The sequence below is a fragment of the Phialemonium atrogriseum genome (assembly GCF_030411735.1).
Source record: "Phialemonium atrogriseum strain 8032-3 unplaced genomic scaffold QBC33scaffold_1, whole genome shotgun sequence".
NCBI lineage: Eukaryota > Fungi > Ascomycota > Sordariomycetes > Cephalothecales > Cephalothecaceae > Phialemonium > Phialemonium atrogriseum.
The window spans coordinates 790,114-813,685 of record NW_026848138.1 but is presented as its reverse complement, the minus strand read 5'-3'; the positions used below and the strand labels follow the sequence as shown (position 1 = coordinate 813,685).

General features: G+C 56.3%; 10 protein-coding genes across 10 annotated transcripts; 5 read left to right on the top strand and 5 right to left on the bottom strand.

Moving 5' to 3' along the window:
• Positions 1-1,370, top strand: QBC33DRAFT_483355 (ccch zinc finger DNA-binding protein). The gene is made up of 2 exons (XM_060425383.1): positions 1-762; positions 823-1,370. Exons 1-2 carry the CDS (start codon positions 131-133, stop codon positions 1,250-1,252), a joined length of 1,062 nt encoding a protein of 353 aa, XP_060288589.1. The 5' UTR covers positions 1-130; the 3' UTR covers positions 1,253-1,370.
• A 473-nt stretch (positions 1,371-1,843) lies between these two features.
• QBC33DRAFT_483352 (myosin-binding striated muscle assembly central-domain-containing protein) lies at positions 1,844-4,269 on the bottom strand (the record flags this gene model as incomplete). Its single annotated transcript, XM_060425382.1, has 2 exons — positions 3,276-4,269; positions 1,844-3,190 (listed from the first exon to the last, which is right to left on the bottom strand). The coding sequence occupies exons 1-2, from the start codon at positions 4,023-4,025 to the stop codon at positions 1,844-1,846; spliced, it is 2,097 nt and encodes a 698-aa protein (XP_060288588.1). The 5' UTR covers positions 4,026-4,269.
• Positions 4,270-4,366: 97 nt separating this feature from the next.
• Positions 4,367-6,290, top strand: QBC33DRAFT_463575 (putative rna polymerase). The gene is made up of 2 exons (XM_060425118.1): positions 4,367-5,576; positions 5,664-6,290. Exons 1-2 carry the CDS (start codon positions 4,666-4,668, stop codon positions 5,956-5,958), a joined length of 1,206 nt encoding a protein of 401 aa, XP_060288587.1. The 5' UTR covers positions 4,367-4,665; the 3' UTR covers positions 5,959-6,290.
• Positions 6,251-8,543, bottom strand: QBC33DRAFT_7264 (N-terminal nucleophile aminohydrolase). The gene is made up of 3 exons (XM_060433017.1): positions 8,190-8,543; positions 7,942-8,141; positions 6,251-7,876 (listed from the first exon to the last, which is right to left on the bottom strand). Exons 1-3 carry the CDS (start codon positions 8,300-8,302, stop codon positions 6,543-6,545), a joined length of 1,647 nt encoding a protein of 548 aa, XP_060288586.1. The 5' UTR covers positions 8,303-8,543; the 3' UTR covers positions 6,251-6,542.
• Positions 8,544-9,528: 985 nt separating this feature from the next.
• Positions 9,529-13,857, top strand: QBC33DRAFT_574987 (actin-domain-containing protein; the record flags this gene model as incomplete). The annotated part of the gene is made up of 9 exons (XM_060430797.1): positions 9,529-9,563; positions 9,664-9,686; positions 9,760-9,987; positions 10,038-10,084; positions 10,144-10,230; positions 10,300-11,133; positions 11,195-11,249; positions 12,714-12,814; positions 12,883-13,857. 9 exons carry the CDS (start codon positions 9,529-9,531, stop codon positions 13,855-13,857), a joined length of 2,385 nt encoding a protein of 794 aa, XP_060288585.1.
• A 445-nt stretch (positions 13,858-14,302) lies between these two features.
• Positions 14,303-15,985, bottom strand: QBC33DRAFT_442751 (putative trna (uracil-5-)-methyltransferase; the record flags this gene model as incomplete). The annotated part of the gene is made up of 1 exon (XM_060424198.1): positions 14,303-15,985. The coding sequence occupies one exon, from the start codon at positions 15,983-15,985 to the stop codon at positions 14,303-14,305; it is 1,683 nt and encodes a 560-aa protein (XP_060288584.1).
• A 308-nt stretch (positions 15,986-16,293) lies between these two features.
• QBC33DRAFT_521012 (gamma-glutamyltranspeptidase) lies at positions 16,294-18,708 on the top strand. Its single transcript, XM_060426424.1, has 8 exons — positions 16,294-16,472; positions 16,534-16,712; positions 16,784-17,047; positions 17,106-17,166; positions 17,215-17,322; positions 17,376-17,424; positions 17,484-17,539; positions 17,602-18,708. Exons 1-8 carry the CDS (start codon positions 16,436-16,438, stop codon positions 18,603-18,605), a joined length of 1,758 nt encoding a protein of 585 aa, XP_060288583.1. The 5' UTR covers positions 16,294-16,435; the 3' UTR covers positions 18,606-18,708.
• Positions 18,607-20,960, bottom strand: QBC33DRAFT_614988 (GDP-Man:Man(3)GlcNAc(2)-PP-Dol alpha-1,2-mannosyltransferase). Its single transcript, XM_060432622.1, has 4 exons — positions 20,438-20,960; positions 20,253-20,388; positions 19,206-20,193; positions 18,607-19,147 (listed from the first exon to the last, which is right to left on the bottom strand). Exons 1-4 carry the CDS (start codon positions 20,740-20,742, stop codon positions 18,972-18,974), a joined length of 1,605 nt encoding a protein of 534 aa, XP_060288582.1. The 5' UTR covers positions 20,743-20,960; the 3' UTR covers positions 18,607-18,971.
• A 119-nt stretch (positions 20,961-21,079) lies between these two features.
• Positions 21,080-22,684, top strand: QBC33DRAFT_521009 (60Kd inner membrane protein-domain-containing protein). Its single transcript, XM_060426423.1, has one exon. It carries the CDS (start codon positions 21,207-21,209, stop codon positions 22,395-22,397), a length of 1,191 nt encoding a protein of 396 aa, XP_060288581.1. The 5' UTR covers positions 21,080-21,206; the 3' UTR covers positions 22,398-22,684.
• Positions 22,408-23,564, bottom strand: QBC33DRAFT_521007 (syntaxin pep12). Its single transcript, XM_060426422.1, has 2 exons — positions 23,160-23,564; positions 22,408-23,103 (listed from the first exon to the last, which is right to left on the bottom strand). The coding sequence occupies exons 1-2, from the start codon at positions 23,442-23,444 to the stop codon at positions 22,573-22,575; spliced, it is 816 nt and encodes a 271-aa protein (XP_060288580.1). The 5' UTR covers positions 23,445-23,564; the 3' UTR covers positions 22,408-22,572.
• Between the last annotated feature and the right edge of the window lie 8 nt (positions 23,565-23,572).

Here is a 23,572-nt window from a genome sequence, read left to right as displayed (position 1 = left end):
TAATACTATTCGATTTCGAGTTTTGAAGCCCCTCACGAATTTATGTTCTGAGCGCCTTGAAAAGAGCCACCCGCCCTCCCCCGTCCTAGAAGCAAACGTAGAATTTCCACACCACCGAGAACCCTCAATAATGCCTCCCAAGAAGAACGAGAAGGTGCCGGCTGGCAAGAAGCCGTCGGCCACCAAGCTTGTCGAGGATCGAACCTTCGGCATGAAGAACAAGAAGGGCTCGGCGGCGCAGAGGCAAATCGCCCAGATGGCGTCCTCCCTGAAATCCGGCAACGCGGAACAGAAGAGAAAAGAGGCCGAGAAGGCGGCGAGGGAGCGCGAGAAGAAGGCCGCCGAAGATGCCAAGCGCGAAGCCGACATGCTCCTCAACAAGCCCGCCCAGATCCAGAAGGTTCCGTTCGGAGTCGACCCCAAGACCGTTGTCTGCATATTCTTCAAGAAGGGCAACTGCGAGAAGGGGAAGAAATGCAAGTTCTCCCACGACCTGGAAATGGAGCGGAAGACGGAGAAGAAGAGTCTGTACCAGGACACTCGGGAGGATGTGGAGGAGAAGAAGAAGCAAGAGACGTCTGCAGACTGGGACGAGGCCAAGTTACGAACGGTTGTCCTGTCAAAGAAGGGAAACCAGAAGACAACGACGGACAAGGTCTGCAAGTTCTTCATCGAGGCGATCGAGGACGGCAAGTACGGGTGGTTCTGGGTCTGTCCGAATGGAGCCGACAAGTGCATGTATAAGCATGCCCTCCCCCCTGGGTAAGTTGATCCGAAGGATTCACACTTGTGCCATGTGTTGCCCCTTGCTAACAACCGCAGATTCGTCCTGAAAACGAGGGAACAGAGGGCGGCGGAGAAGGCTCTGATGGACAAGTCTCCACTGAAGACCCTCACCCTGGAGGATTTCTTGGAGTCCGAAAGGCACAAGCTCACCGGTACCCTGACCCCGGTGACTCCGGAGTCTTTCGCCAAGTGGAAGAAGGATCGTATGGACAAGAAGGCTGCGGAGGAGCAAGCACGGAAAGCCAAGGAAGCAACTGGACGTGCGCTGTTCGAGAGCGGCAACTGGAAAGTGGCCGGTGACGATTCGGATGATGAGGACGACGATGCCTGGAACCTGGAAAACCTGCGGCTGGAGACTGAAAATTTGCGGCAGCAGAAAGAAGAGGAACGATTGGCCAACCTCCATGGTACTCCTGTTCCTGTCTCCAATGGCAGCAGCGATCCTGAGCCGGCACCTGATACGTAAAGCAATATCAACGCTTTCGCGCTTCAGTCACAAAACGAAAATCAGGACTCGGAAGCCGCGCCATCCAGGGCACTTCGTCCAAGAGGCGAAGGCTTTCCTGCCATTACCTGGACTGCCGGGGGGGGTGGGGGGGGGCCATCGGGCCTAGTCGGAGCTGACCCGAGATTGTCATGCCGCTTTGGCTACCGACAGGAAAGGCGCTCATTCCGGAGGGTTAAGCCTAACCTTAACCTGTAGTTAGTGCTGAGATCTAGTTATGCGTAACTTGGTTAGCATTACGGGAGTCAACCCCTTTCGCACGTCGCCCAGGCCGGCGACCAACCCACCAACTACATTCTGTGCCCATATAAATTGACTCTTGGTTGATTTGCATCGTGTACTACTAGAGTCGTTGGAGGTTGGAAGGGGGGGAGTTAAGGCGGGAGTGGAAGGGCAGCGAAGGAGTGGCCATTTTCCCAGAAAGCAAGTCTCTCTGATATTAATGGTCCTGTCTCTCTATGAGGGGCAAGTAAACAAAACTGGTATTCATCTCAAAAGGCAACTAGCATGCAGAAAAGACGCCCAGAGAGATATATCTATTCAACAGCGAGGTCAAGTCTCCTCAAGTAGAATTTTCAGACCCGCCACTGTGACCTCAACGACCTCGGAGCGATGGCTCTTCTTCGCGCACTGCGTCAAGATGTCCACGCCTTTGAGATCTCTGATCCTGGCCCGCGCCAGCTTCCCCGTCTCCCCCACGGTGGCTATCATGTTGTGGACGACAAACACGCCACGGTGCCGCAACTCCTCGTTCTCCTCGGCGCAAAGACCCAACACAACCTCCACACCCCGCTCGCGGGCCAAAATACCCTTGACGACGCCCTCATAGCTAGATAGGGCAGCCAATGCGCCCCCTGCTCCACTGCGTGTGCCTTCGTCTTCGGCGTCGGCAAGCGCGAGGAGGATGTGGAGCCGGTTCTTGACTTGGGGGTTCATGCTGTCCACATACAGAGCGGCAGCATCAGCGCCCTGTACCAGATTGCACACCAGCTCGACAGCAGTCCCAGAGACCATAGCATTGGAGCTCAGGAGGTGCTCCTCGATGTCGGCCCAGGCAGCCCGGACAATGGTCCGCCGCGTATCGTCGTCCGTCGACGCAAGGTTGGTCAGGGCCATCAGCGCTTCGAAAGTTGGAAGCAGGTCGCGAGTCTCGGCTGTGGGGTCGGGTGCGAGGATAGAGGCAAGAGGGCGGATGGCAGCGCTCTGTGGGATAGGCCTTGTACCGCCGAAGACAAGGGCCGGGTTGGTGCTGATGAGGATGCGGGCAAGAGCTTGGGCGGCTGTTCTGCGGGGCAGATGCTCCGTAGGGGGCAGAGATGTCCACGCAGCGATAAGGAGACGAACAGCCCCTTGTTGGGCGAGTTGGCCACGGATGGCGGGGGTCATGGACAGGGAGTAGATAATCGAGATAATGAGAGACAGGGAGGCTAGGGAGCCGTTCTTGCTGTGAGAGACGAGGACCGGGGTGACGCCCGCTTCGAAGACCTTCTTACACCGCTCTGATACGTGCTTGTTGTCGTTGAGAGTGTCAGGTTGCAATTTTCCAGCCGCGTTGGCATATGCCTTGAGTTGGCTCATCTTCTTCTGCTCCTCAGACTGAACAGGTTGGTAGCGCGTGAGGTTCACAAGTATGCTCAGAGCTCCATAAGTTAAAGGAGATTTAGGTGGTGCGTCCTGGAGGGTTTTAACGAGATTCTTGAGGAACTCGCTATTCCTCGACAAGTCTTCCTTGACTTTGGGCTGGAGTGATGCATAAGCCAATCCCTCAATGGAGTTCTGTCTTCCATCTTCCGGATTCTTCAGGAGCAGGTTGGTGAGCATTGTTGATAGATCCTCAATACTCGTCGTTGCTTGCTGCACTCTTGGTTCTGCAGCTGGATTGGGAGCTGATTGCACTGCCTTCAAACCTGATGTCAGTCAGACACTATTAGCATGACCAAGGGAGGGATGGGTGTTGTGGGATAGGTAGTTTGCTCTCACTCACCCTAAGCTTCGCCAAAACCACGATGGCAAGGTTCCGCACCTGCTCCGAGTGCCTGCGCATTGAAATGGAGCCGCCTTCAGCGAGCGATGCATCTGGATTGGCAGAGTGCATGGCCCTCACAGCATCCTCTGGATCCTGGTCAACTATCTCCTCCAACCACTCGGTGCAGTACTTCTGTACGGCTTCGCGACAGGCTGCGTTCATGCAAGCCGCGTTGAGCATGTCCAGACACGCCGTCTCAACCTTGCGGCTCTTCCACTTCCGTCGCATCAAGGGTCCAAGGCTAGGAAGGAAACCTTCGCCCAGGAACAGGTCCGAAGTGAGGTCGGGAACAACGGGGAATATGGCAGCGGCCACACAGAAAGCCACGATGTAGTCGTCGTAGGTGCCCCTCTGGATTCTCTGGTGGAAAAACTCGTGCAGTTTATTGCTCCCATCGTCCCCCGCAGCTTTGAGGTAGGCAGACGTGGCGAGGGTGGCGTGGCCGCGAACAACCTCAGGCTGTCTCATGTCAAGGTAACAGACAATGGTGTCGACACAGTCCGCATCGATGATCTTGCAGATCGACTCCTCGCCCTTCTTGACAGCCTCCACATCATCGTTCAGCAGCTTGGTAAGCCGGTTCAGGTCCTTAACAGTATCCTCGTCTTCTTTCCCGCCTTCCATAAGTTGCGCGAAAAGTAGGAGGGTCTGGTCTTCCCTCCCGATGGCCTCGGAGCTGGGCAGACCAGCGTCGGTTGAACGAGACATTGACGCTATCAAATGTGCTTATCTATAAGTCCCAACGTGTAGATGGGAGGGAGGACGAGCAAGGTGACGGTGATGGATCGCCGCGTACGCGGGAAGAAGGGAGGAAAGAGGAATACACTAGGCTGTGTTCCGTCCTTGAATTTGGGATAATGGGGCTTGAGTATTCGAGGCGCTTTGCACACGTCTCTTATCATCAGAAGGAAGGGAACAAAAATGCTGACGTTAACACATGTTGAAGTTAATGACCTAGATGCCCCACCATAGCTCCCATCTGAATTCCAGGTTCCTTGCCTTATTAAGGTGGGGGCACCCTATCCCCGTATCGCTATCTCACGTGGGTTGGCGTTCGTTCCAAAAACTCCCAAGGGAATTTTTAACGACGCGCCTTTCGTCTAAGCAGAATTAAACTCACGGCTGGCTCCGCTTCAACTTGGTCTCCCATTTCTGGTAGATGCAACCTACGGCGACCGGCATACCTGAGTACTGGCCTATGCCGATGGTTGGATTCCGTGAGGTGGTCCGGGTTCGCCTTTCATCCCTTCCTTCGGGATCGCGAGTGCAAGCACGGACCGGCGTTGGACCTTAGGAATCGTTGGGAAGCCCAATAACAGGAGCTCTGAGCTCCCGCCAAGCACTCGCAATGAGTGTCCAGGATGCCGTTGACGCCTCGGAGCACTACGAGGTCTATAATACGGGGACTATCCCATCTCTGTGCACCATTATCATTGATACCAATCCCCGTGCCTGGGCTGCTCTTGCCCAAGTGCTACCTATATCGAAGGCCATCGCGAGCGTCCTCGTCTATGTCAACGCCCATTTGGCATTCAATAATGCGAACCAAGTCGCCATCATAGCCTCGCACAGCAACAGGGCCGTCTGGCTCTACCCGTCACCACCCAAACCCCAGCCGCCAACCGCATCAGAAGAAGACGTCGATATGACCGATGTCGATGCCAACAATCCCGGGCAGAGCGGTATTCCAGCCACGACCTCGACCGCTTATCACTCCGCCAACAAATACCCCCAATTCGCCGCCATCGAGAGCTCCCTCCTCACCTCCCTCCGCTTCCTCGTCGACGGTACCACGGTCACAGACCTCACCCCAGCAACCACCCAAATCTCGGGAGCCTTAACCCTCGCCCTCGCCCACATTAACAAGACCTCCCTCTCCCTCTCCGCAGCCAACACAACCGCCACCGGCGCCGCCTCCACGGGGCCGAAATCCTCGACGGCCGGCGGCCTGTCGGGCCTGCACGCGCGCATCCTCATCCTGTCCGTGTCCGACAGCGCACCGGCGCAGTACATCCCGACCATGAACGCCGTCTTCGCGGCCGCCCACGCCCACATCGCCATCGACACCCTCGCCCTGCGCGGCACCGCCACCTTCCTGCACCAGGCCAGCTTCATTACCCGCGGCACCTTCATCCGTGCCGAGAACCCCCAGGGCCTGCTGACCTACCTCATGTTCGGCTTCGGCAGCGGTAGCGCCGCGCCCGCGGGCCCCGACCCGGCGACGGGGAGGCCGGACGGCGGCGGCGGGGAGACCGGGAAGTCCAAGACCGGGAAGGGCGACGACGGCGGTGGCGGCGGCGGTGGCGGGTCGAAGAAGCGGGCGGGCCGGCTGGGCCCGAACGCGAGCGTGGCGGACCTGCTGGTGGCGCCGAGCGCCGACCTGGTGGACTTCCGGGCGGCGTGCTTCTGCCACCGCCGCGTCGTCGACACGGGGTTCGTGTGCAGCATCTGCCTCAGCATCTTCTGCGAGGTGCCCGAGGGGGCCGAGTGCCTCACCTGCGGCACCAAGCTCGCGCTCGGCAGCTACGGCGCCAAGCCCGCTGTCGTGCCGAGGGTCAGGCGCAAGAAGAAGAGGAAGATGGGCGCCAACGGCGAGGTCAGGGAGGAGACGGGGAGCGCCGCGGCGACGCCCATGGGGTGACTGGGCTGGGTCCAGGAGAGGCCAAATAAAAGTTGGACGGGATATACGGAGTCTGGCATTGCGTCGGCGTCGCTGTGTGCCTCGCTGTATATTGTTGGGGCGGAGTTCCCAAGACCTGGCAAAGTGTTCCAGGATCATGGATGGCGTTTGATAAGTACGACTGGATAGTGGGGCGTATTCCCCCCAAGTTAACTCAAAAAGTTCATAATCGCGAATAGACGCGTTGCTTAAAGGTCTCTTTCATTGGTAATTGTATTGGTGATTGATTAGGTCTGTCCCTTGAAGGAATCAGGGTAATACTAGGTACCTAGTCTAGGACTCGAGGTGGGTAGGTATTAGAGGATGGATGAATCTCGCAACGACTTCCAACCCCCCCGGTCTGCTACTCGAGGAAGCGGCCAACTCTGCTGCCCCCGTCGTCCATCTCCCAGTGCCCAGCCTCTCGTCACCCAACGCCGGCTGTCCCAAATACGGCACCGAGTCAAAATGAAAGCCAAGATAACCTTCCACAGCCCCTGCCTCAACCGCGGACTCTGCATAGGTCAGGGGTTTCCATCCATGTTCAAGCCGACCGTTTGTTTCTCTCAGTCTATCCGGATCTTCCGACCACCCCGGATCACGCCGCCGCTCCTCCCCGTTCGCGACATGGTGCACAAAGGCTCGGGCTCTGTGGAGGCCATCGACGCGAGAGCGAACGAGTCGGTGTTGTGCGCGAAGTAGAAGTAGTATCCGGACTTGGTCTGCTTGACGGCCATGACTCCGATGGCTCCCGGCGTGGGCTGGTTCTTGACGCCAGGATGGCCCATGAAGTCCATCGTGATGAAGGATTCAATTACAGCGTCGTCGTCGAACTCTTCGACGTCCTGACCGCAAGGTCCTCGGCGGCTGGAGTGGTACAGTCTCTCTGCGCATCTGAGCGAGGCAAACGATGTGGCCATATGTTCGCCCGTTCCGCTGGTCACCGCAGCGACGGAGACCCCGTCTTCATCGTCAGGATCTGCGGGGATGACGGCCGTCCCGATGCCCACCAAGGCCGCTGGACCGATTCGACCTGCGTGTTTCATGCCGATGCCACCAGAAGAAGACCCCGCAGCAATCCGTCCCATTAGATCAATGGCAATGACACCGACAGTGTCGCTGATCATATCAACGTCATCTCCCTCATCTTTGTCTTCGTTGAGACCGGTGGAGCCATCTTTCCGATCATGGCCCGCGTCAAAATCATGACGCTCTTCGAGGGCCTCCGGCGCCCCTGGCCGATCATCCCCGCTGTCTGGCAAATAATCGAAGCTTGTCGAACCGCCAGGAACAATTGTCCCGGCAGAGGGGAGTTCGTTCGTCGCCAAGATAGACGGTGCGAGAGAGGAACCATCGCTGAGATATGCCAGAGCTTGCGGCCGCATTGGAGAAAGCGGATTCTTCAGGGCTTGGGGCTTTCCACCTGTTGGAGTCGTCCCTGGCGAAGAAGTATTTGAATAACTCGGCGTGTCTAGTGCGTTGCGCCCCAAGAATGCATTCTCTGGCTTGGGACAATCATTGCGACTGGGAGAGTTAGGCTGTCCCTCATTCCATGTTGCACTTAGGAGGGCGTTCAGATGATCTTGCCGCATCGCTGCATGAGGTTGGCTGGACGGATTGCCATATTCGCCCGATGCTGGCACGCCGGCATTCTCGTCTTGGTATGGCGTGCTTCCCATGTCTGCCTCGGCGTCCTCGAGATCCTGATGCCATCGGATGAAACGCTCTTTCGCATTTCTAGAGACGAGGCACTCATTGACAACAGTGGGCATGCCATGCTCTTGGGCAAATTTCGTCGCTCCTATTCCTACCAGAATGTTCGGTGGGACCCGGGAGAGTGACAAAGGCTGGATGCTTGCGTCTCGTATTATTTTCGCGAGGGATATGGGGTTTTTGATACCTTCAGACGGACGGTTAGAATTCAAATTTGTCTCACTTTGCGGGTTGGCTACCTCGATTACTTACCAGGGACAGCACCGCAGGCACCACTTCGCCCCAAGTGGTCGACGATGGTTGCGTCGCCCTCGACAACGCCGTCGATGTTCAGATTGCTCCCATAGCCTGCATTTGTTATTTCCCTGTCCTCAAGGCACTTGATGGCTGCTTCGACAGCGACCGTGGAGTCGGCCCCGTTTTGCAAAAATCGCATTGCCACGCGAGCAGCCCTGGTCTGGTCAGATCCCCTGCATTTAGCTGTCGGACGGATGACCTACTCGTTGCAAGCATCTAGGTGAGTCAGCTCATTTGCAGTGCTGTGGTATCCTGCACCCGCGTGGACGAAAATCGCAGCCAGAGGTGCCCTGTTTCCTGGCCTGTACATGTCCATAGCCTCGTCTATGTCGACCGAGCCGGGTGTGGTGCAGAATCTGCTTCCCACGGACGATTCAGGAAGGCAAGACGTAGCCCTCCACGGATCCAGAGGGGTTTCCTCAGGTGCGGCTTGCTGAGGGTGGATGGGCAAGATGGGGAAGATGGGACGGTTGACTTTAAAAATGTGACGGAACCATGGCAAGCAGTCACTTGGAAGGCAACGGGGGAAATATTGGGCTCGTTGGTGAAGCCGGATCGCATGGGGAAAGGCACTTGAATCGAGGTGCACTGTAGACCCGAACCACCGCCCGATGAAAGGCGGACAAACAAGAATGTCGGTCCTCTTTTAATGGATTGGTGAGCTCGTCAAGGAAGCCATGCGCTGCCGTGGTTGTCTGAATGAGCAGGCCTTGATGGTTTGTTGCCTGCAAGCGGCGGACCGGTGGGGCGGGAAACGAAGCACTCTAAAAAAATTCCCAATAATTCTAAGTAGAAACCATGCGTGGTATTTGCGTTGAAGTTGGTTTGGGAGTTGTGGGGAGGATGAGCAACTATCGCGAAGACTGGGAGGGCAAGCTCCCGTCTGTTTGCGACAGGAAAGTTCAGGGAGAGGCCGGCTGCCCGTGCCGAGTGAGGGACCCGAGAATTGGAGACAATGCAAGGCTTCTCCGTTTATCCCGGGCCTGAAAGCACCTGCCGTGAGGACCTGGAGTGTGAGGACAGGAGGCTTCCTTCCATTCTCTCCCTCGGCCTTGACTTAGATCGGCGGTGAGATTTAGAGACGCCCATCCTTTAGTTTAGCTCAGCCTCATAACCCGCAATCCATCACGAGGGGTTAGAATAACCATGATGGGCTCTATGACGGATGGCGCAGTTTGAACCTAACCTCAATCCCAAGGAGACGAGGGACGGTGAAAGTTGCTCTCACAAATAATCCGTTTGAAGGCATGGAGTAGAAGAGCGGTAGCCCCCTGTCGAGCAACCCACCCTCGTCACGGCAACCCATTGGTCAGAATCAGGCACCAGCCATACCAGGTAAATTAGGTAATTGGCGGGGCTAGTTGGCGCACAGCCGCAAGTGAGCTTGGCAATTGGGTAGGCACGTAATGTCGACTTGTCAACGTCCGTCTTCCCCGATCTCAATCTGCTATTGTACCTTGCTCTTGTCAGAGCTCCCTAGCAATCACTGCGAAACTTGCGCCCTGCATTAATAAAGCGGCGCGCAGCCTCAGCTTCGCAAAGATGGCCAACCAAACCCCCGCCGTTGTCATGGACAAGTATGCTCCCTCCCATATCGGCTCAGCCAGCCCCGCACTGCCGGCTCGCCCAGCATATCTCCGGGTTGGCCTCGATGCATTGCTAACTTCTCCTCCTTAGCGGCACGGGCTTCTCCAAGTTAGGTACGGGCTTTACAGACAATCCTATGAGGCCAGCTCTGTTCGGCTGCTAACTCCTGACACTCCCTTTGCACAGGCTTCGCGGGCAATGATTCCCCCTCGTTCGTCTTCCCGACAGCGATCGCGACAAAAGGCCCAGCTGGAGGCGCCGGTGGTTCTGGGTCGGGGCGACCTGGTGTTGCAAACAAGCCCTCCTTCCTCACTGGTGGCGCCGGCCCGTCAGGCCACCTGTCGTCGAAACGGGGCACCGAGGATCTGGACTTCTTCATCGGTGATGAAGCTCTAGCAGCTGCGGCAGGACCTGGTGCGTGGATAACAGGCGTTTCAATGCGAGGAGCCTGCTAACTTAGTCAGGCTATGGACTACACTATCCAATTCGGCACGGTCAAATAGAGAACTGGGTTCGTGAATGTGGGAGTTCAAGAACGGGTAGTGGACAACGCTGACTCTGTTCATCCAGGACCACATGGAGAGATTTTGGTCGAATTCCATCTTCAAGTATCTACGAGTCGAGCCCGAGGATCACTTTTTCCTTCTTACTGAACCTGTATGCATACCTCCCTAGCCTCCTCAGTAGCCAGTCTTCAGGCTCGGTCTCCAAGCTAACACCCGTCAGCCATTGAACCCCCCTGAGAACAGAGAGAATACGGCCGAAATATTCTTCGAATCCTTCAACTGTGCCGGCCTTTACATTGCAGTACAGGCAGTTCTCGCCCTAGCAGCGTCCTGGACGTCCTCCAAAGTGCAGGACCGATCCCTCACGGGTACTGTTATTGACTCTGGTGATGGTGTCACTCACGTCATCCCTGTTGCGGAAGGCTATGTGATCGGCTCGTCAATCAAATCGATCCCAATCGCCGGTCGCGACATCACCTATTTTGTCCAGTCCCTACTCCGAGACCGCGGCGAGCCCGATTCGTCCCTCAAGACTGCTCAGGAAATCAAGGAGGAATACTGCTATGTCTGTCCAGACATCGTCAAAGAGTTCTCCCGTTTCGACCGGGATCCCTCGCGCTTTGCCAAGCACACAGTTGCTCAGCCCGGCGGTCGCCGGGTTACTGTCGATGTGGGATACGAGCGATTCCTTGCCCCGGAGATCTTCTTCAACCCGGAAATCTACTCGTCCGACTTCCTCACGCCATTGCCCGTTGTTGTGGACGGGGTGATTCAGTCATCGCCCATCGATGTTCGCCGAGGGCTCTACAAGAACATTGTCCTCTCGGGCGGAAGCACGCTGTATAAGGACTTCGGCCGGAGGTTGCAGCGGGATATCAAACAGCTGGTGGACGCAAGGATTCGGGCCAGTGAGCTCCGCAGCGGTGGTGCGAGGAGCGGCGGTCTCGATGTCTCGGTCATAACCCACAAGAGGCAACGACACGGACCCTGGTTCGGAGGCAGTTTGTTGGGCCAGACACCCGAGTTCCGGTCTTACTGCCATACAAAGGCCGAGGTAAGATTCTCTGTCTGTTACTTACTCCTTTCTTTGCCCAGGGCTGACTCGCTCGATATAGTACCAAGAGTACGGACCGGGGATCGTGCGGCGATTTGCACTGCTGGGCGGTCCTGGTGGATCATAGGCATGCCACGAGAGGAGGCGAGGAAGAGAAGTTGGGACGTCGTGGTAGATATGATTTACAAATTACGAGAGAAGAAAAGGAGGCGTCGATATGGAAGTTCAGCGATAGGAGAAATGCAAAGAGAGACAGCCAGAATTGACGAGCATGCTGAAGAGTGTCATCTGAACCTGTGAGATGCCCTCTCCCGTGCCTCCCGCACCTCCCGCTCTCCAACCCCCTCCCGCCTTGCCTCCAACGATGGAAGGCGCGATTGCAGAGTTGGTTGTTGCGGACAAGTGGAGGATAACCTCGCCATCGAGCAGTCCCTATGAATACGACATATTACGGTTCATGTGAGGCAGGGGTTGGAGGGCGGGGATGTATGCGACTAAGGGCGGGCCGGGGCCCCCGTCTAGCAGAGAACCCTCTTCCGTCTCCCTTCGTCCTTTGCAGGTGGCCTCGATACAGGGGCCGCTTCCGATGGACATGGCCGAACAGGGGTAGATTGGATGATAGGTCGGGAAAGAGAGATATCCGCCAGTTCAACCCTAAGCGTAGAGACTTGAGAGTGGATGATTTTATGCAGATCGCTATAGATACCTGAACAAACGGACAGGTCCGTATTCGGGAATAAGAAGGTTACGACCTAAGATCTTGGGAACCTAGGGGGAATCCCCTTTGCCCGAGTCGACGACATCGAACCAATGGGTACCTTGTCTGACGCGCTGTCTGACGCGATGGGGAAACGAGCTGCAGGCGGAGTCCGTGAGGGGTCAGCGCCGAGATGGTACGACTGCGAGAAACTGCGGCGGGTTCTAGAACATTGGTTGAAATGAAACAACTTTCTGTGAGGTCTGTATCGGGCTAGCCGCGCCGTTTTACTTGGTAGGGACACTCTTAAATCATCTCTGTTGACGTCACGATCGTTACCCCTCAAAATGCTGCTGTGACGGCGATGCCCCCTCAATTGTGCTTCCTCGGCGAGCAGACTGTGCCGATGAGCTGTATCAATCGCAATTACGGAAGTGTCAAGGTCTGGCGATCCAGGTTGTGCGATCAATTGAGCGGGACCGGCCAGGACCAGGGGAAAGGCGGCGGGGGAGGAGATGGAGTAGATACGCGGGATCTGCATTGGAGCATGCTTGTTAGCTGTTTTCTGGGCATCATACGTTTGTCATTTTACACTACACTCGATAGGAATCTCGCAGCTCCGCATCGCCGGACGTCTTGCCACTCACGCCACCAACACACGCAGTTCGGGTACCTAGACCAAGCTTGAATGACGATCCGCTCGACTCGAGAAAGTTGACGACATGTATAAAGGGTGGTGTTTTTTCATGGGGGGCCCCCCTTCCCAGCTCATGTTCCATGACCCCATTCAATTCACATCCCAATCCACATCACCACCCAACTTAACCACCGTGTTCTGCTCCTCCCAAGTAGACCAACTCTTCTGTAAAAGTAGACATCTCAGCACAGAAAATGGCCGGCCCTGATATCCCATCTGAGCAATGGGCGCAGGTCGTCGAGAAGTCCGGATGTAAGTCACCCCCGATCGATATCCCGACTCCCGAGGTCCTCGTCAACTGACCAGCTTCCCCCTTTCTCCTGCAGCGGTTGTGTACAAGAAGATCCCCGTGCAGAAGAACCCGGGCGCCGATGAGGTGCTCGTCAACGTCAAGTACTCGGGCGTGTGCCACACGGACCTCCACGCCATGAACGGCGACTGGCCGCTGGACACCAAGCTCCCGCTGGTGGGCGGGCACGAGGGCGCGGGCGTGGTGGTGGCATGCGGCGAGCTGGTCAAGGACGTGTCGGTGGGCGACCACGTGGGGATCAAGTGGCTGAACGGCAGCTGCCTGGCGTGCGACTTCTGCCAGCAGGCCGACGAACCGCTGTGCCCGCACGCCCTGCTGTCGGGCTACACCGTCGACGGCACCTTCCAGCAGTACGCCATCGCCAAGGCCGCCCACGTCGCCCGCCTGCCCAAGTCGTGCCCGCTCGACGAGGTCGCGCCCGTGCTCTGCGCCGGCATCACCGTCTACAAGGGCCTCAAGGAGTCCGGGGCGAGGCCGGGCCAGTTCGTCGCCATCGTGGGCGCGGGAGGCGGGCTCGGCAGCATGGCGCTGCAGTACGCCGCCGCCATGGGCCTGCGGACGATCGCCATCGACGGCGGCGAGGAGAAGCGGGAGTCGACAAAGGCGCTCGGGGCTGGTGCGTACGTCGACTTCCAGAACACAAAGGACATCGTGGCCGAGGTCAAGGCGGCGACGCCCGACGGCCTGGGCCCGCACGCCGTCATCCTGCTCGCCGTGCAGGAGAAGCCGTTCCACCAGGCCACCGAGTACGTGCGCAGCCGCGGCACCATTGTGTGCATCGGCCTGCCCGCCCACGCGTACCTGCGCGCCCCCGTCTTCGACACCGTCATCCGCATGATCACCATCAAGGGCAGCTACGTCGGCAACCGCAGGGACACGGCCGAGGCCCTCGACTTCTACAACCGCGGCCTCATCCGCGTCCCCAGCAAGACCGTCGGCCTCAGCGAGCTCCAGCAGGTTTACAAGATGATGGAGGAGGGGAAGATTGTCGGCCGCTACGTCGTCGATACTAGCCGCTAGAACGGTGAATCTTTTTCGAGTTGAGGTTTTAGGGAGCGAGCGGCGTTGATGGGAGCGAGTCGGTGGTGGGAAAGTATCATGTTTTTGGGTCGGGGCGAGGAGCCAGTCGGTGGTGGGAGAGTATCATGTTTTTGGGTCGGGGCGAGGAGCGAGTGGCGTTGGTGGGAGAGAGTAAGCGGTTAGGAGGGCATCGTGATTTTGAGTTGGGGGCGAGGAATTATAGGTGAGAGGAAGATTTGGAGGTTGCTGTTGTATTGACGACGGTGCTGGTGGGTTGCATCGTTCTCTCGGGCTTTGTCGTCCTCGACAGAATAGTCACAACAAGATATTAAATATCAACCATCTAGTTGCTGTAATCACGCGCGTTCATCAGGTCGAAATGCGGCTTGTGTGTGAATGTAGCATGGTATGCAACCTCGGCGAGCCCCGACAGATATTCCGGCATCTATCCATCTACCCTGTTCAATATGGCAACACCCTCGACATGTCCTGTCTGAGGGAAGAAGTCGAAACCCCTGAGACTCTCAATCTCGTACCTCGCCCCCTTCTGCTTCTTCCCCTCGCCCTCACCCTCCCCCTCCTCCCCAAGCCCACTGCCGTTCTTCCCCTCCTCCGCGCCGCCGACCTCCCCCCGGACCAGGACCCCGACGTCCCTCGCCTGGGTGTGCACGTTGCAGCTGACGTAGACGACCCTCCTGGGCGCGAAGCTGAGCAGCTGGCGCAGAAAGCCGGCGTCGCAGCCCTTGCGCGGGGGGTCGAGCACGACGACCGTCTCGTCCGGGTCGTAGGCGCTGACGCTGCGGAAGAGCTCGGGCGCGTCCGCCGCGATGAACCGGCACTGCGCCTCGTCGAGCCCGTTGAGTGTCGCGTTGCGCCGCGCGAACGCGATCGACTTGTCCGCGATATCGATCCCCGTGCTGCCGCCGGTGAAGAGAGACGAGAGGGTGATGGTGAAGAGGCCCGAGCCCGAGTAGGCGTCGATGAGGTACTTGATGGGCTTGGGCGGCGTCGCGGTGGTGGAGGGAGGCGGAGGAAGGATGTGTTGCCGGATATAGTCAGTGAAAGGCGGGAGAATCGAGCTGTTATTCTGGAAAAAGGCACCGGCGGGGTTGGTGAAGACGAAGTCATCGATGTATTCTGTTGTCGTCGCGTTGTTGTCTGTTATGCAGGTCTTATAGTCCGTGTAGCTGTCGGTTTCAACTTTGACAGAGTCGGAGGGGATATCATCTGGTGCTGTTGATGTTGTTGTGCTGTTACCCTGGGACGAGGATTTGGGTACGCGCTGGGTATTCTCCCTCAACAACAGCGTTGCTCCGCGCTCGTATTTGCCATACTCAACAGCCATGCGTTCCCGTTCCATCTTCATCCCCTTCCTGACCGCATCGGTCCCGATGGGGCAATCCTCGATGTCCAGAACCTTCGTCGACCCCTTGGGAGTAAATCCTATGGGAGGCATGTGGTCCAGTGCCTTTCTGGGCCCCCGACGACGCATGCCTGGGGGACCGTCGAAATGCGGCGTAAGCTTTGTGCGGTAGCCATACTGCAGGGGGCTCCCAATGGTCTCCTGAATTGCCGGTACTAGCTCGGGTGGTAACTGTGAGAAGTTCTTAAAAGCCTTCTCTACGATCCTCTTCTTGAGTTTCAGTTGCTCGGGATACTCCAGCATCTGGAACTGGCATCCCGAACATCGCCCAAAATACTGGCATTGAATCCGGCTATTATCCCGGAGCGGAGAAGCCTTGGTGACCGAAATGAAGTCTGCGACGGTGTAACCCTGTTCGTCCAAGTGGCGATACACCTTGACTCGGACGGTATCGCCAGGCACCGAGAAGGGAACTGCGTAGATCCGGTCGGAACCTTTTTGTTTCGCGAGGCCGTCCCCCGTCGAGGAGAGCTCGATAACTTCAACATCGATCTCAGAACCCGGTTCAGGGAGCGGCTGTGCCTCATTCTGCTCAGTAGATTCCTCCTGCTCGCCGTCTGAAATCTTTTGAGAGGCCAATAATGATTGGATGTCAGTGAGAAGAACTTCCTCTGCTGATCCCTCTTGGACAGGTTTTTGCTTCCGTTTCTTGAACTTCTTTGGTTTGTCGCCACCGCCATCATGAGCCATCCTTTTTCCATTCATATTCCTTGGCGACTTTGAGTCCGTTGGCCCAAGGTTGTCTTGGACCGGCGCTGGCAGTGTGGTCATGTTGTGAAGGAGACTAGCCCAAGGCCTGGCTAGCTGTGGTTGACGACGTACTGCAAATGATCCGAGTGTTGTCCAAGCTCTGGCGATTCCCAGCCTCATCGACTCTCCTTATTTTTGGTCACACACTTGGCTCGATGAGATACACCTTGGTAGATGGGCAGTGTCCATCCAAAGAGAAATTTCAAGCAAATCGGGAAATAGGAGGCCCGTGATTGGTCGTCGCCGGGAGTCGTCCCTAACCTTATCAGCTTATCGGACTCTATGCACACTAATCGCTTGGCGGTCTTACACCACATCCTTGGTTGAAGCCAACCATACCAGGAGTCGAAGCCGATAACCGAGACTCGAAATGACCTCTTCTCCATCACCGACTCTTCAACTTTGATGATACCAGGCTGGTTTGCTAATATAACCGCTATGCGTAAGTCAGACTATTCTTGTTTGCACTCTGTTGCGCAACGTACTGAACTCTCCAAACCCAGGGCACTCACCATGGGTGCGATGTCTCATTGCCCCTTTTGCCGTGATCGGCCTTGTGACCCAGGCTAGCGGATATCCTCATCAAAATGTTCTGCTTTCAGATCCCGAAGGAACAAGAGGAGCGGTAGCAAGCGAGAGCATAATATGTTCTCAAATCGGTATCAACCTTATGAAGCATGGGGTAAGACTCTTATATCGTCGAGTGAGCGATCTGGAACCACTGTGAACCTCCCTCCTGACATTTATCAACAGGGCAATGCTGCGGATGCTATGGTGGGGACAAACCTGTGCGTTGGTGTAATAGGGATGTATCATTCCGGAATAGGGGGCGGTGGTTTTATGCTGGTCCGGGACCAGCATGGCAGATATGAATCTATCGACTACAGGGAGACCGCCCCTGCAGCGGCTTTCCAGGACATGTACAAGGACAATGTCAATGCGAGCATCTACGGCGGCCTAGCCGCTGGGATTCCGGGTGAGTTGAGGGGGCTGGAGTATCTGCACAATAAATACGGCGTAAGTCTTGCCCTCGTCCGCAGCCATGGAAGGAACTTCGACTGACTAGTCAAACCAGGCTCTCCCTTGGAAAACAGTTGTGAGCCCATCAGTTCGGCTCGCACGGAACGGTTTTAATGGTAGGATACCCGCCGTGATTCCCAGAGAGGTTGCTGACCCCCAGATAGTCACAGAAGACCTCGTGCGGTATATGGCCTTTGCGATATCGGAAAGCTCTGGAAACCGAAATTTCCTGGTTGAGGACCCGATCTGGGCAGAAGATTTTGCCCCTAATGGTAAAATCCGTGGATTCCAGTCTGTCTACATGTCGCTTACTAGAGGAATATAGGTACTTTATTGAAGCTTGGTGATGTTATAACGAGGAAACGCTATGCCGAGTAAGTCTTTTCATGGAGGGGAAGGGAAGTAAACTCGCCAGACTGACAGTACTTCAAAGTACCTTAGAAACTATTGCCAATCATGGGCCGAGCGTGTTTTACGAGGGCGAGATCGGTACGTCGTGAAACATTGATAGCTTCTCCCAGTTGAGTCGCGTTGTGCTAACAGCAAAACAGCCAAGTCGATGATCGATCTCATACAAGCAACGAACGGAACCATGACTCTGGAGGACCTGAAGGGTTACAATGTATCGATAAAGGAGGCGCTCAGAATCGACTATCGTGGTTACAAGCTCTTCACGACAGAGGCCCCGTCTAGCGGGGCCGTCACTCTCAGCCTCCTGAAGACCATGGAGCAGTACCCATTGGAGGACAGCAAGGACGTTGACCTAAGAACCCATCGCTTTGATGAGGCAATGCGATTTGCGTACGGGGCACGCCAGAACCTCGGCGATCCGAATTTTATCAGACACATCGACGAGTATGAGGACGAGATGCTGAGCGAAGCCAGGGCAAAGGAGATCCGCAAGCGCATCAGAGACAACGAGACGCAACCAGTGGAAGCTTATGACCTGAACGGCACCTACTCGACGGAAGGCTTTGGAACCTCCCACATGGTGACCGCCGATAACTCGGGCATGGCCATCTCCTCCACCACGACCATCAACCTTCTGTTCGGCGCCCAGATCATGACCCCCGACACGGGGATCATACTGAACAACGAGATGAACGACTTCTCCATCCCCGGGGTCCGCAACGCCTTCGGCTACGAGCCCTCGCCCAACAACTTCGTGGCGCCGGGGAAGCGGCCGCTCTCGTCGCTCACGCCCGTCGTCGTCGAGCACGCAAACGGGACCTTCTACTTCACGACCGGCGCCGCCGGGGGGTCCCGCATCATCAGTTCGACGGCGCAGACGGTCTGGCACGCCATCGAGCACGGGATGAGCATGCCCGACGCCATCGCCGAGCCCCGCCTGCACGACCAGCTCATGCCGAACGTGATGACGTTCGAGTGGGCCTTCGACAACGGCACCGTGGCGAGCATGGCGGACAAGGGCCACAACGTGACGTGGGTTGGCCCTGGCGGGAGTGCTGTCCAGGCTATCAGACTGTTGTGGAACGGGACATTTGAAGCCGCCCGTGAGACGAGGCAGAAGAACAGTGGCGGTTTGAGTATATAGTGAGCTACCGGACATGAAAAATGTCTGAGCCACGCAAGTGTATATACCGCGGGTTGAATCATATTTGTGTATATCATTTTGTTCATTGAACCTCTCGCATGGGTCTTTCCTGCCGTGGCTTTTCAACTGTGAACGAACAACACTAGAAACGGTAAGACAAACACAGAGAGTGGTTTAGAGGTTAATTTGGTACTCTATCCGGGCCTCAGGTACGTGCACTATGTGAGCTACGTGAGCCATTGACAAGAGCAGTCATAGACAGTCGCTACGATAAGCCAGCTGTAAAAAAGGAAGCCTCGCCTACTCCCCCAAAACCTCGCCCCCCAAATGATGGGTATCCGTGTTGTCTACAGAGGTACTAGGAAATCATGACTTCATTGCGATCAACTTCGCCATTTGCGCCGTCCACTTCTTGGCGAACTCCTCCTCCGTGAACCTCTTCGCTGATAGTCGTGCCCGTTGTCTGACCGCTAAGGGGTTGGGGAGAGACAAAGCTTGCTCGAAGCCCTTGGCGAACTCGCTTGACGTCGAGGCAAGGTAACCTAAATTATCGTGAGTAATTAGTCGCATGAGCCGCAAACCCCGCCATATAGGACTTACCCGTTGGTTCTCCATCCACATCCGCCACGATGTCCAGCTTGGGTCCTCCACTGTTGTGAACAACCGATATCAGGCCAGCGGCTTGGTACTCTACAACGCCGATGCCGAAGTGCTCGTTCCACATGCCATTGACGCCGACAGATGCCCGGCGTAGCCACTGCAGAATCTGGGGCCACGAGGCATCCAGGTGGAAGTCCACCCGATCCTTGATATGCAACTCGTTGACCAGTAGCCGGAGCTCGTACACCCGCTTCGAGTCATGGTCGTCGCGGACGCTTCCGACCAGCACCAGCCGAGCCGACTTGGCCGCACTGCTACCCTTCTTCAAGAACTCCGCAAACGACTGGATAATGAGTTGGTGGTTCTTTTCCGGGCGGAATTGCGCAATGTAGAGGATGACATTTTCGCGCTTCTTTTCACTGGCAGTGGAAACCTCGACCTCATGCTCCAACTCGCGGACGGCAACGGGGGGGTAGACAACGGCAATTGGGTTCCCCATGCGCTTCTCTTCCCGTTTGGGTCCCCAGAGCTCCTGAATATGTGCCTGGGTCCAGGTGGAATTCGTCATGACGACGTCGACCGAGGACCCCACACGAGAATAAAACTGGGCAAATAGCTGCCAGTAGAACTTTTTTGCCGTCCCCTTAAACCCGACCCCTCTACCGGCGTTCACTCCTTGATTTCCCACGAGCGAACGTGGGTCTAGCGAGTCGAGCATATCGGTGGAGATGGTTGGGTAATGGACATAAGCGCCAGTTGGAACGCCGCGGAATAGGAATTTCGAAAGGCCAAGAGCAAATGCATACCCCATAGTGTCGACAAACACATCAGGGACGAGTAGGGAGAAGGCATCCCAGGCAAGCACCATCGAACCAAAGGATTGTCCGGCAAGGGTGAAGTGTGGCCAGGTTGAGGCGAGGACCCAATGCCTTGTCGAGAGATAGAGGAAGGTGACTGTCGGCGCGTGGAGGCGAATGTTGAACCGGTCCTTGAAGCAATCGTTAGAATGTGCGAAATATCTGGTATGGGAGGAACACGCTGGCTCACCTCTACTCTGGCTAGGATTGCTTGCTTGTTGACATCATGATCCCCAGTATACACAACACATTTCGCATTCGGCCACCGGTTCTGTGTCGCTCGGATGGCAGCCCAGAGGACCCTTTCCCCGCCACCTCCGGCATTGCTTGGCTGGTTAGCCTATACGACTTGGGGGACAATGGAAGTCATCTTACCAGAAAGGGTGGAAGAAGCCGACGATGCCGTCCCATTCTCTCTGCCCCCTCTCGCCGTTCCTAGAGCTCGCAACGGCAGAACTGTCGATGTTCTCCCACTCCTCATCGTCGCCCGTTTTCCCGTCATTGCTCTTCTGAAGATATGCCTTCTGATCTGCTTCCATCACTTCGACTATATGGGCTCTCCGGCCCTCTGTTTTATTACGAAGGTAGCATCCTAGCACCCATCCTACTGTGCGCCAGATCAACGGGATGATAACGACGTTCGTAAGGACAATGAGGGGCACGGCGATCAAGGTACGCATTCTGAAGAAGAACGGCGACGAGGCCACAGAAGAAGATACTGCCAAGCTCTGCACTACGGCCACTGCAAGGAACCTAGTAGAACAAGAAACGAAGGACTAAAGTTGGGAGTATCTGGCCTGATCGAGCTGAAGCTGGTCAGGGTCAGGAGCTAGAACCATGCTGGTTGACTGTTGACGTCGGAGAGCATCTGACATGTGGGGAGCCTGGGAGCTTTCCCTTTAAACACGATGCACAGTTGCTTAGGACCGGGATAATGCATGCACATTTTAGCGCCCGCTCGGACCAAGGAGCATACCATGTTTATTCCCTGCAGTTACCTAATCACTGCCTTTCGCAGAATGACATCTCGAAAACAGACCCCTACCTAGCTCTGCATGTGTTGAAAAGATGCGGTCACTAGAACAAAGAGAAATCAAGGCTGCACCATCTATATGATACCTGCAGCTCTCAGTGGTGCCTTGCCATGACCATTGGCACTCGCCTCGGCCCTCACATGGGCAAACCAGCTTGGCAGCTGATCCACGACCGATGGCAAGTTGCTTGCTTCATTGGCCTCAGACCAACAAGTGCGCCATGGAGGCTCACAGCTTTTCCAGCCTCTCCAGGCTCCCCAGGCCGGAGGCATTTCTCCGCAATTCCAGTTCTGGAAACCGCCATCAGTAACACCCAACACCTCATAACGGAGTTTCATCTGACGACTGGAGCTCCCTGGTTCCTCACTATCCCCCTGGTCGCTCTATCCATCAATCTCCTGGCAAGGCTGCCCCTGACTGTTTATACCCAACGCATCCACCAGCGTCGAGCGAAGCTGGCACCATTGCTCCAAGCATGGCATGTCCGTCACAGCAAGGAAGTTGCTCGGCTTCCCGCAATGCCCGCACCCGAGTTTAAGAAGGAGGTCACGTCGAGGTTTGAAAAGACGTCCAAAAGACTCTACAGTGAGTTTGGCGTCCAAGGATGGAAGAACTACATCAGCTTCGCTTCTTTCCCGTTCTGGTTAACGGGCATCGAGGCTCTGAGGCGGTTATGCGGAGGGCCCCGTGGCTTGTTGGGAAGCCTTGTTTTTGGCCGCAAGGAAGAAGGAACGCCGGAACCTGATGCTACAGTAGCAGCAGCAGCTTCAGCCTCATCAAATCCTCCAGACGCCATATCGGTTACGGACGTCATACAAGTCGAGGATCACGCCCTCACGGAGCTATCAAGCAGTTTTCCACCGGGGTCTGACCCCTCCTTAGCAACGGGCGGCTGCCTGTGGTTCCCCGATCTCATGGCCCCTGATCCTCTTCACATCCTTCCCTTCCTCCTCTCCGCCATCTTGGTCCTGAATATTTTGCCTAGGTCGGCATCGGGGATTCAGGCCCTCTTCAATTTCCAGACCAAATCAGAGCAGAAAGCTCCCAAGCCCGGAAACACCGAAGTCACAACTGCTCGGCCGAAAATCCATGGCCGACTTCAAAGGGCGCTGCTGGGGGTGGCCCTGGTTGTCGGCCCCGTGACGATGGACCTGCCGGCTGCGTTGCACCTCTATTGGGTCTCCTCTGCGGCAATAACCTACATCCAGACCGAAGCCATCGGGCGATTCATGAAGATGCCCAAATCTAAAATACGGCAGTGTACAGGGACCGAATCCTTGATCCCTCGACCACGTACTTGAGAGCTTTGATCTCTGTGTATATATGTATCGGCATTGGATTGGAATGTACAGTACATAATAAAGTCATATTTGCTCAAGGAACCCCTGCAACGCCCTCTGGGAGGAAATATCAGAGCGCAGAACCCGGGGGGAAAAAACATAATTACGCTGGGAAGACCGTGTCTCCAGCCTTCCGCTACCCAACGAAGATAGCAAGTAATATAATGGTCAGGATAACCAACAGGACCACTAGCAAGCAGCAAGCTTTGCTCCTTGCATTCTTCTGGTACCGCGCTGCGCTGCGCAATTCGACATCGGCACCCTGAGTGTCGTTCCGGACATTGTAGGCATTGCCTTCGATGGTGTCAAGCTGGTCCCCTTGCTCGGTGACGATCTGCGCAACCTGCTGGAACAGCACGTTCAAGTCGCCGACGCCCTGCTCGATGTTGCGTATCTCCTCCTCGCGCTCAATGATCAGCGCCTCCTGGAAATCGACCTCATCCTGCGGCGCGAGCCGCGCCAGCTCCTGTTGTTGCTCTTGTTCGAGGAGCTGCGGGCTCGATACCCCGCCCTCTGCACCAGCGCCCCCTTCCGAATCGAGAGCGGTCCGCGCCGCGGACACTGATGCCTTCTGCTTTTCGAGCGCCTGTCGTTGCAGATCTTGGAACTCGGAGAGCGAGGTTTGGAGTTCCCGTGAAACCTTCTGTTGCTGATACTTCTGGGTATCCTAGAATCGATGTCAGTGGCAGGTGTGTCAACAGTGACCGGTGCAGTTCATCATACCGTAACATCTTCCCATGTCTGGACCTTCTTGACCCCCTCGCCAACTTCTTTGAACAGGTTCCGCGACTCCTCCAGCAACTCGTGGACCCGTTCTCTGACGCGCGGGGTATCGCGCCGGGTCCCTAGGTGGCCTAGCTCCGACCTCAGCCGTTGGTTGTTGCCGCTCAGTTTGAAGAGCCTGTTCTTCAGCTCTTGCAATAGGCGCTGGAAGTCGGGGTCGTCGGTGTAGCCTGCTCCCCCTCTGCGCCGCCCTTCCTCGAGGGACGATAACTGGTCGAAGGACATTGTGGCGACGCAATAGGAGGTCAATATGCTGTGTCGTAGATTTCGAAATGAAGGACTGAATTCTAGGCAACAAGTGTCAATGGAAAGAGCGAATGCTTGATGGACTGTCGTGATCTGCGGTTGGCTTG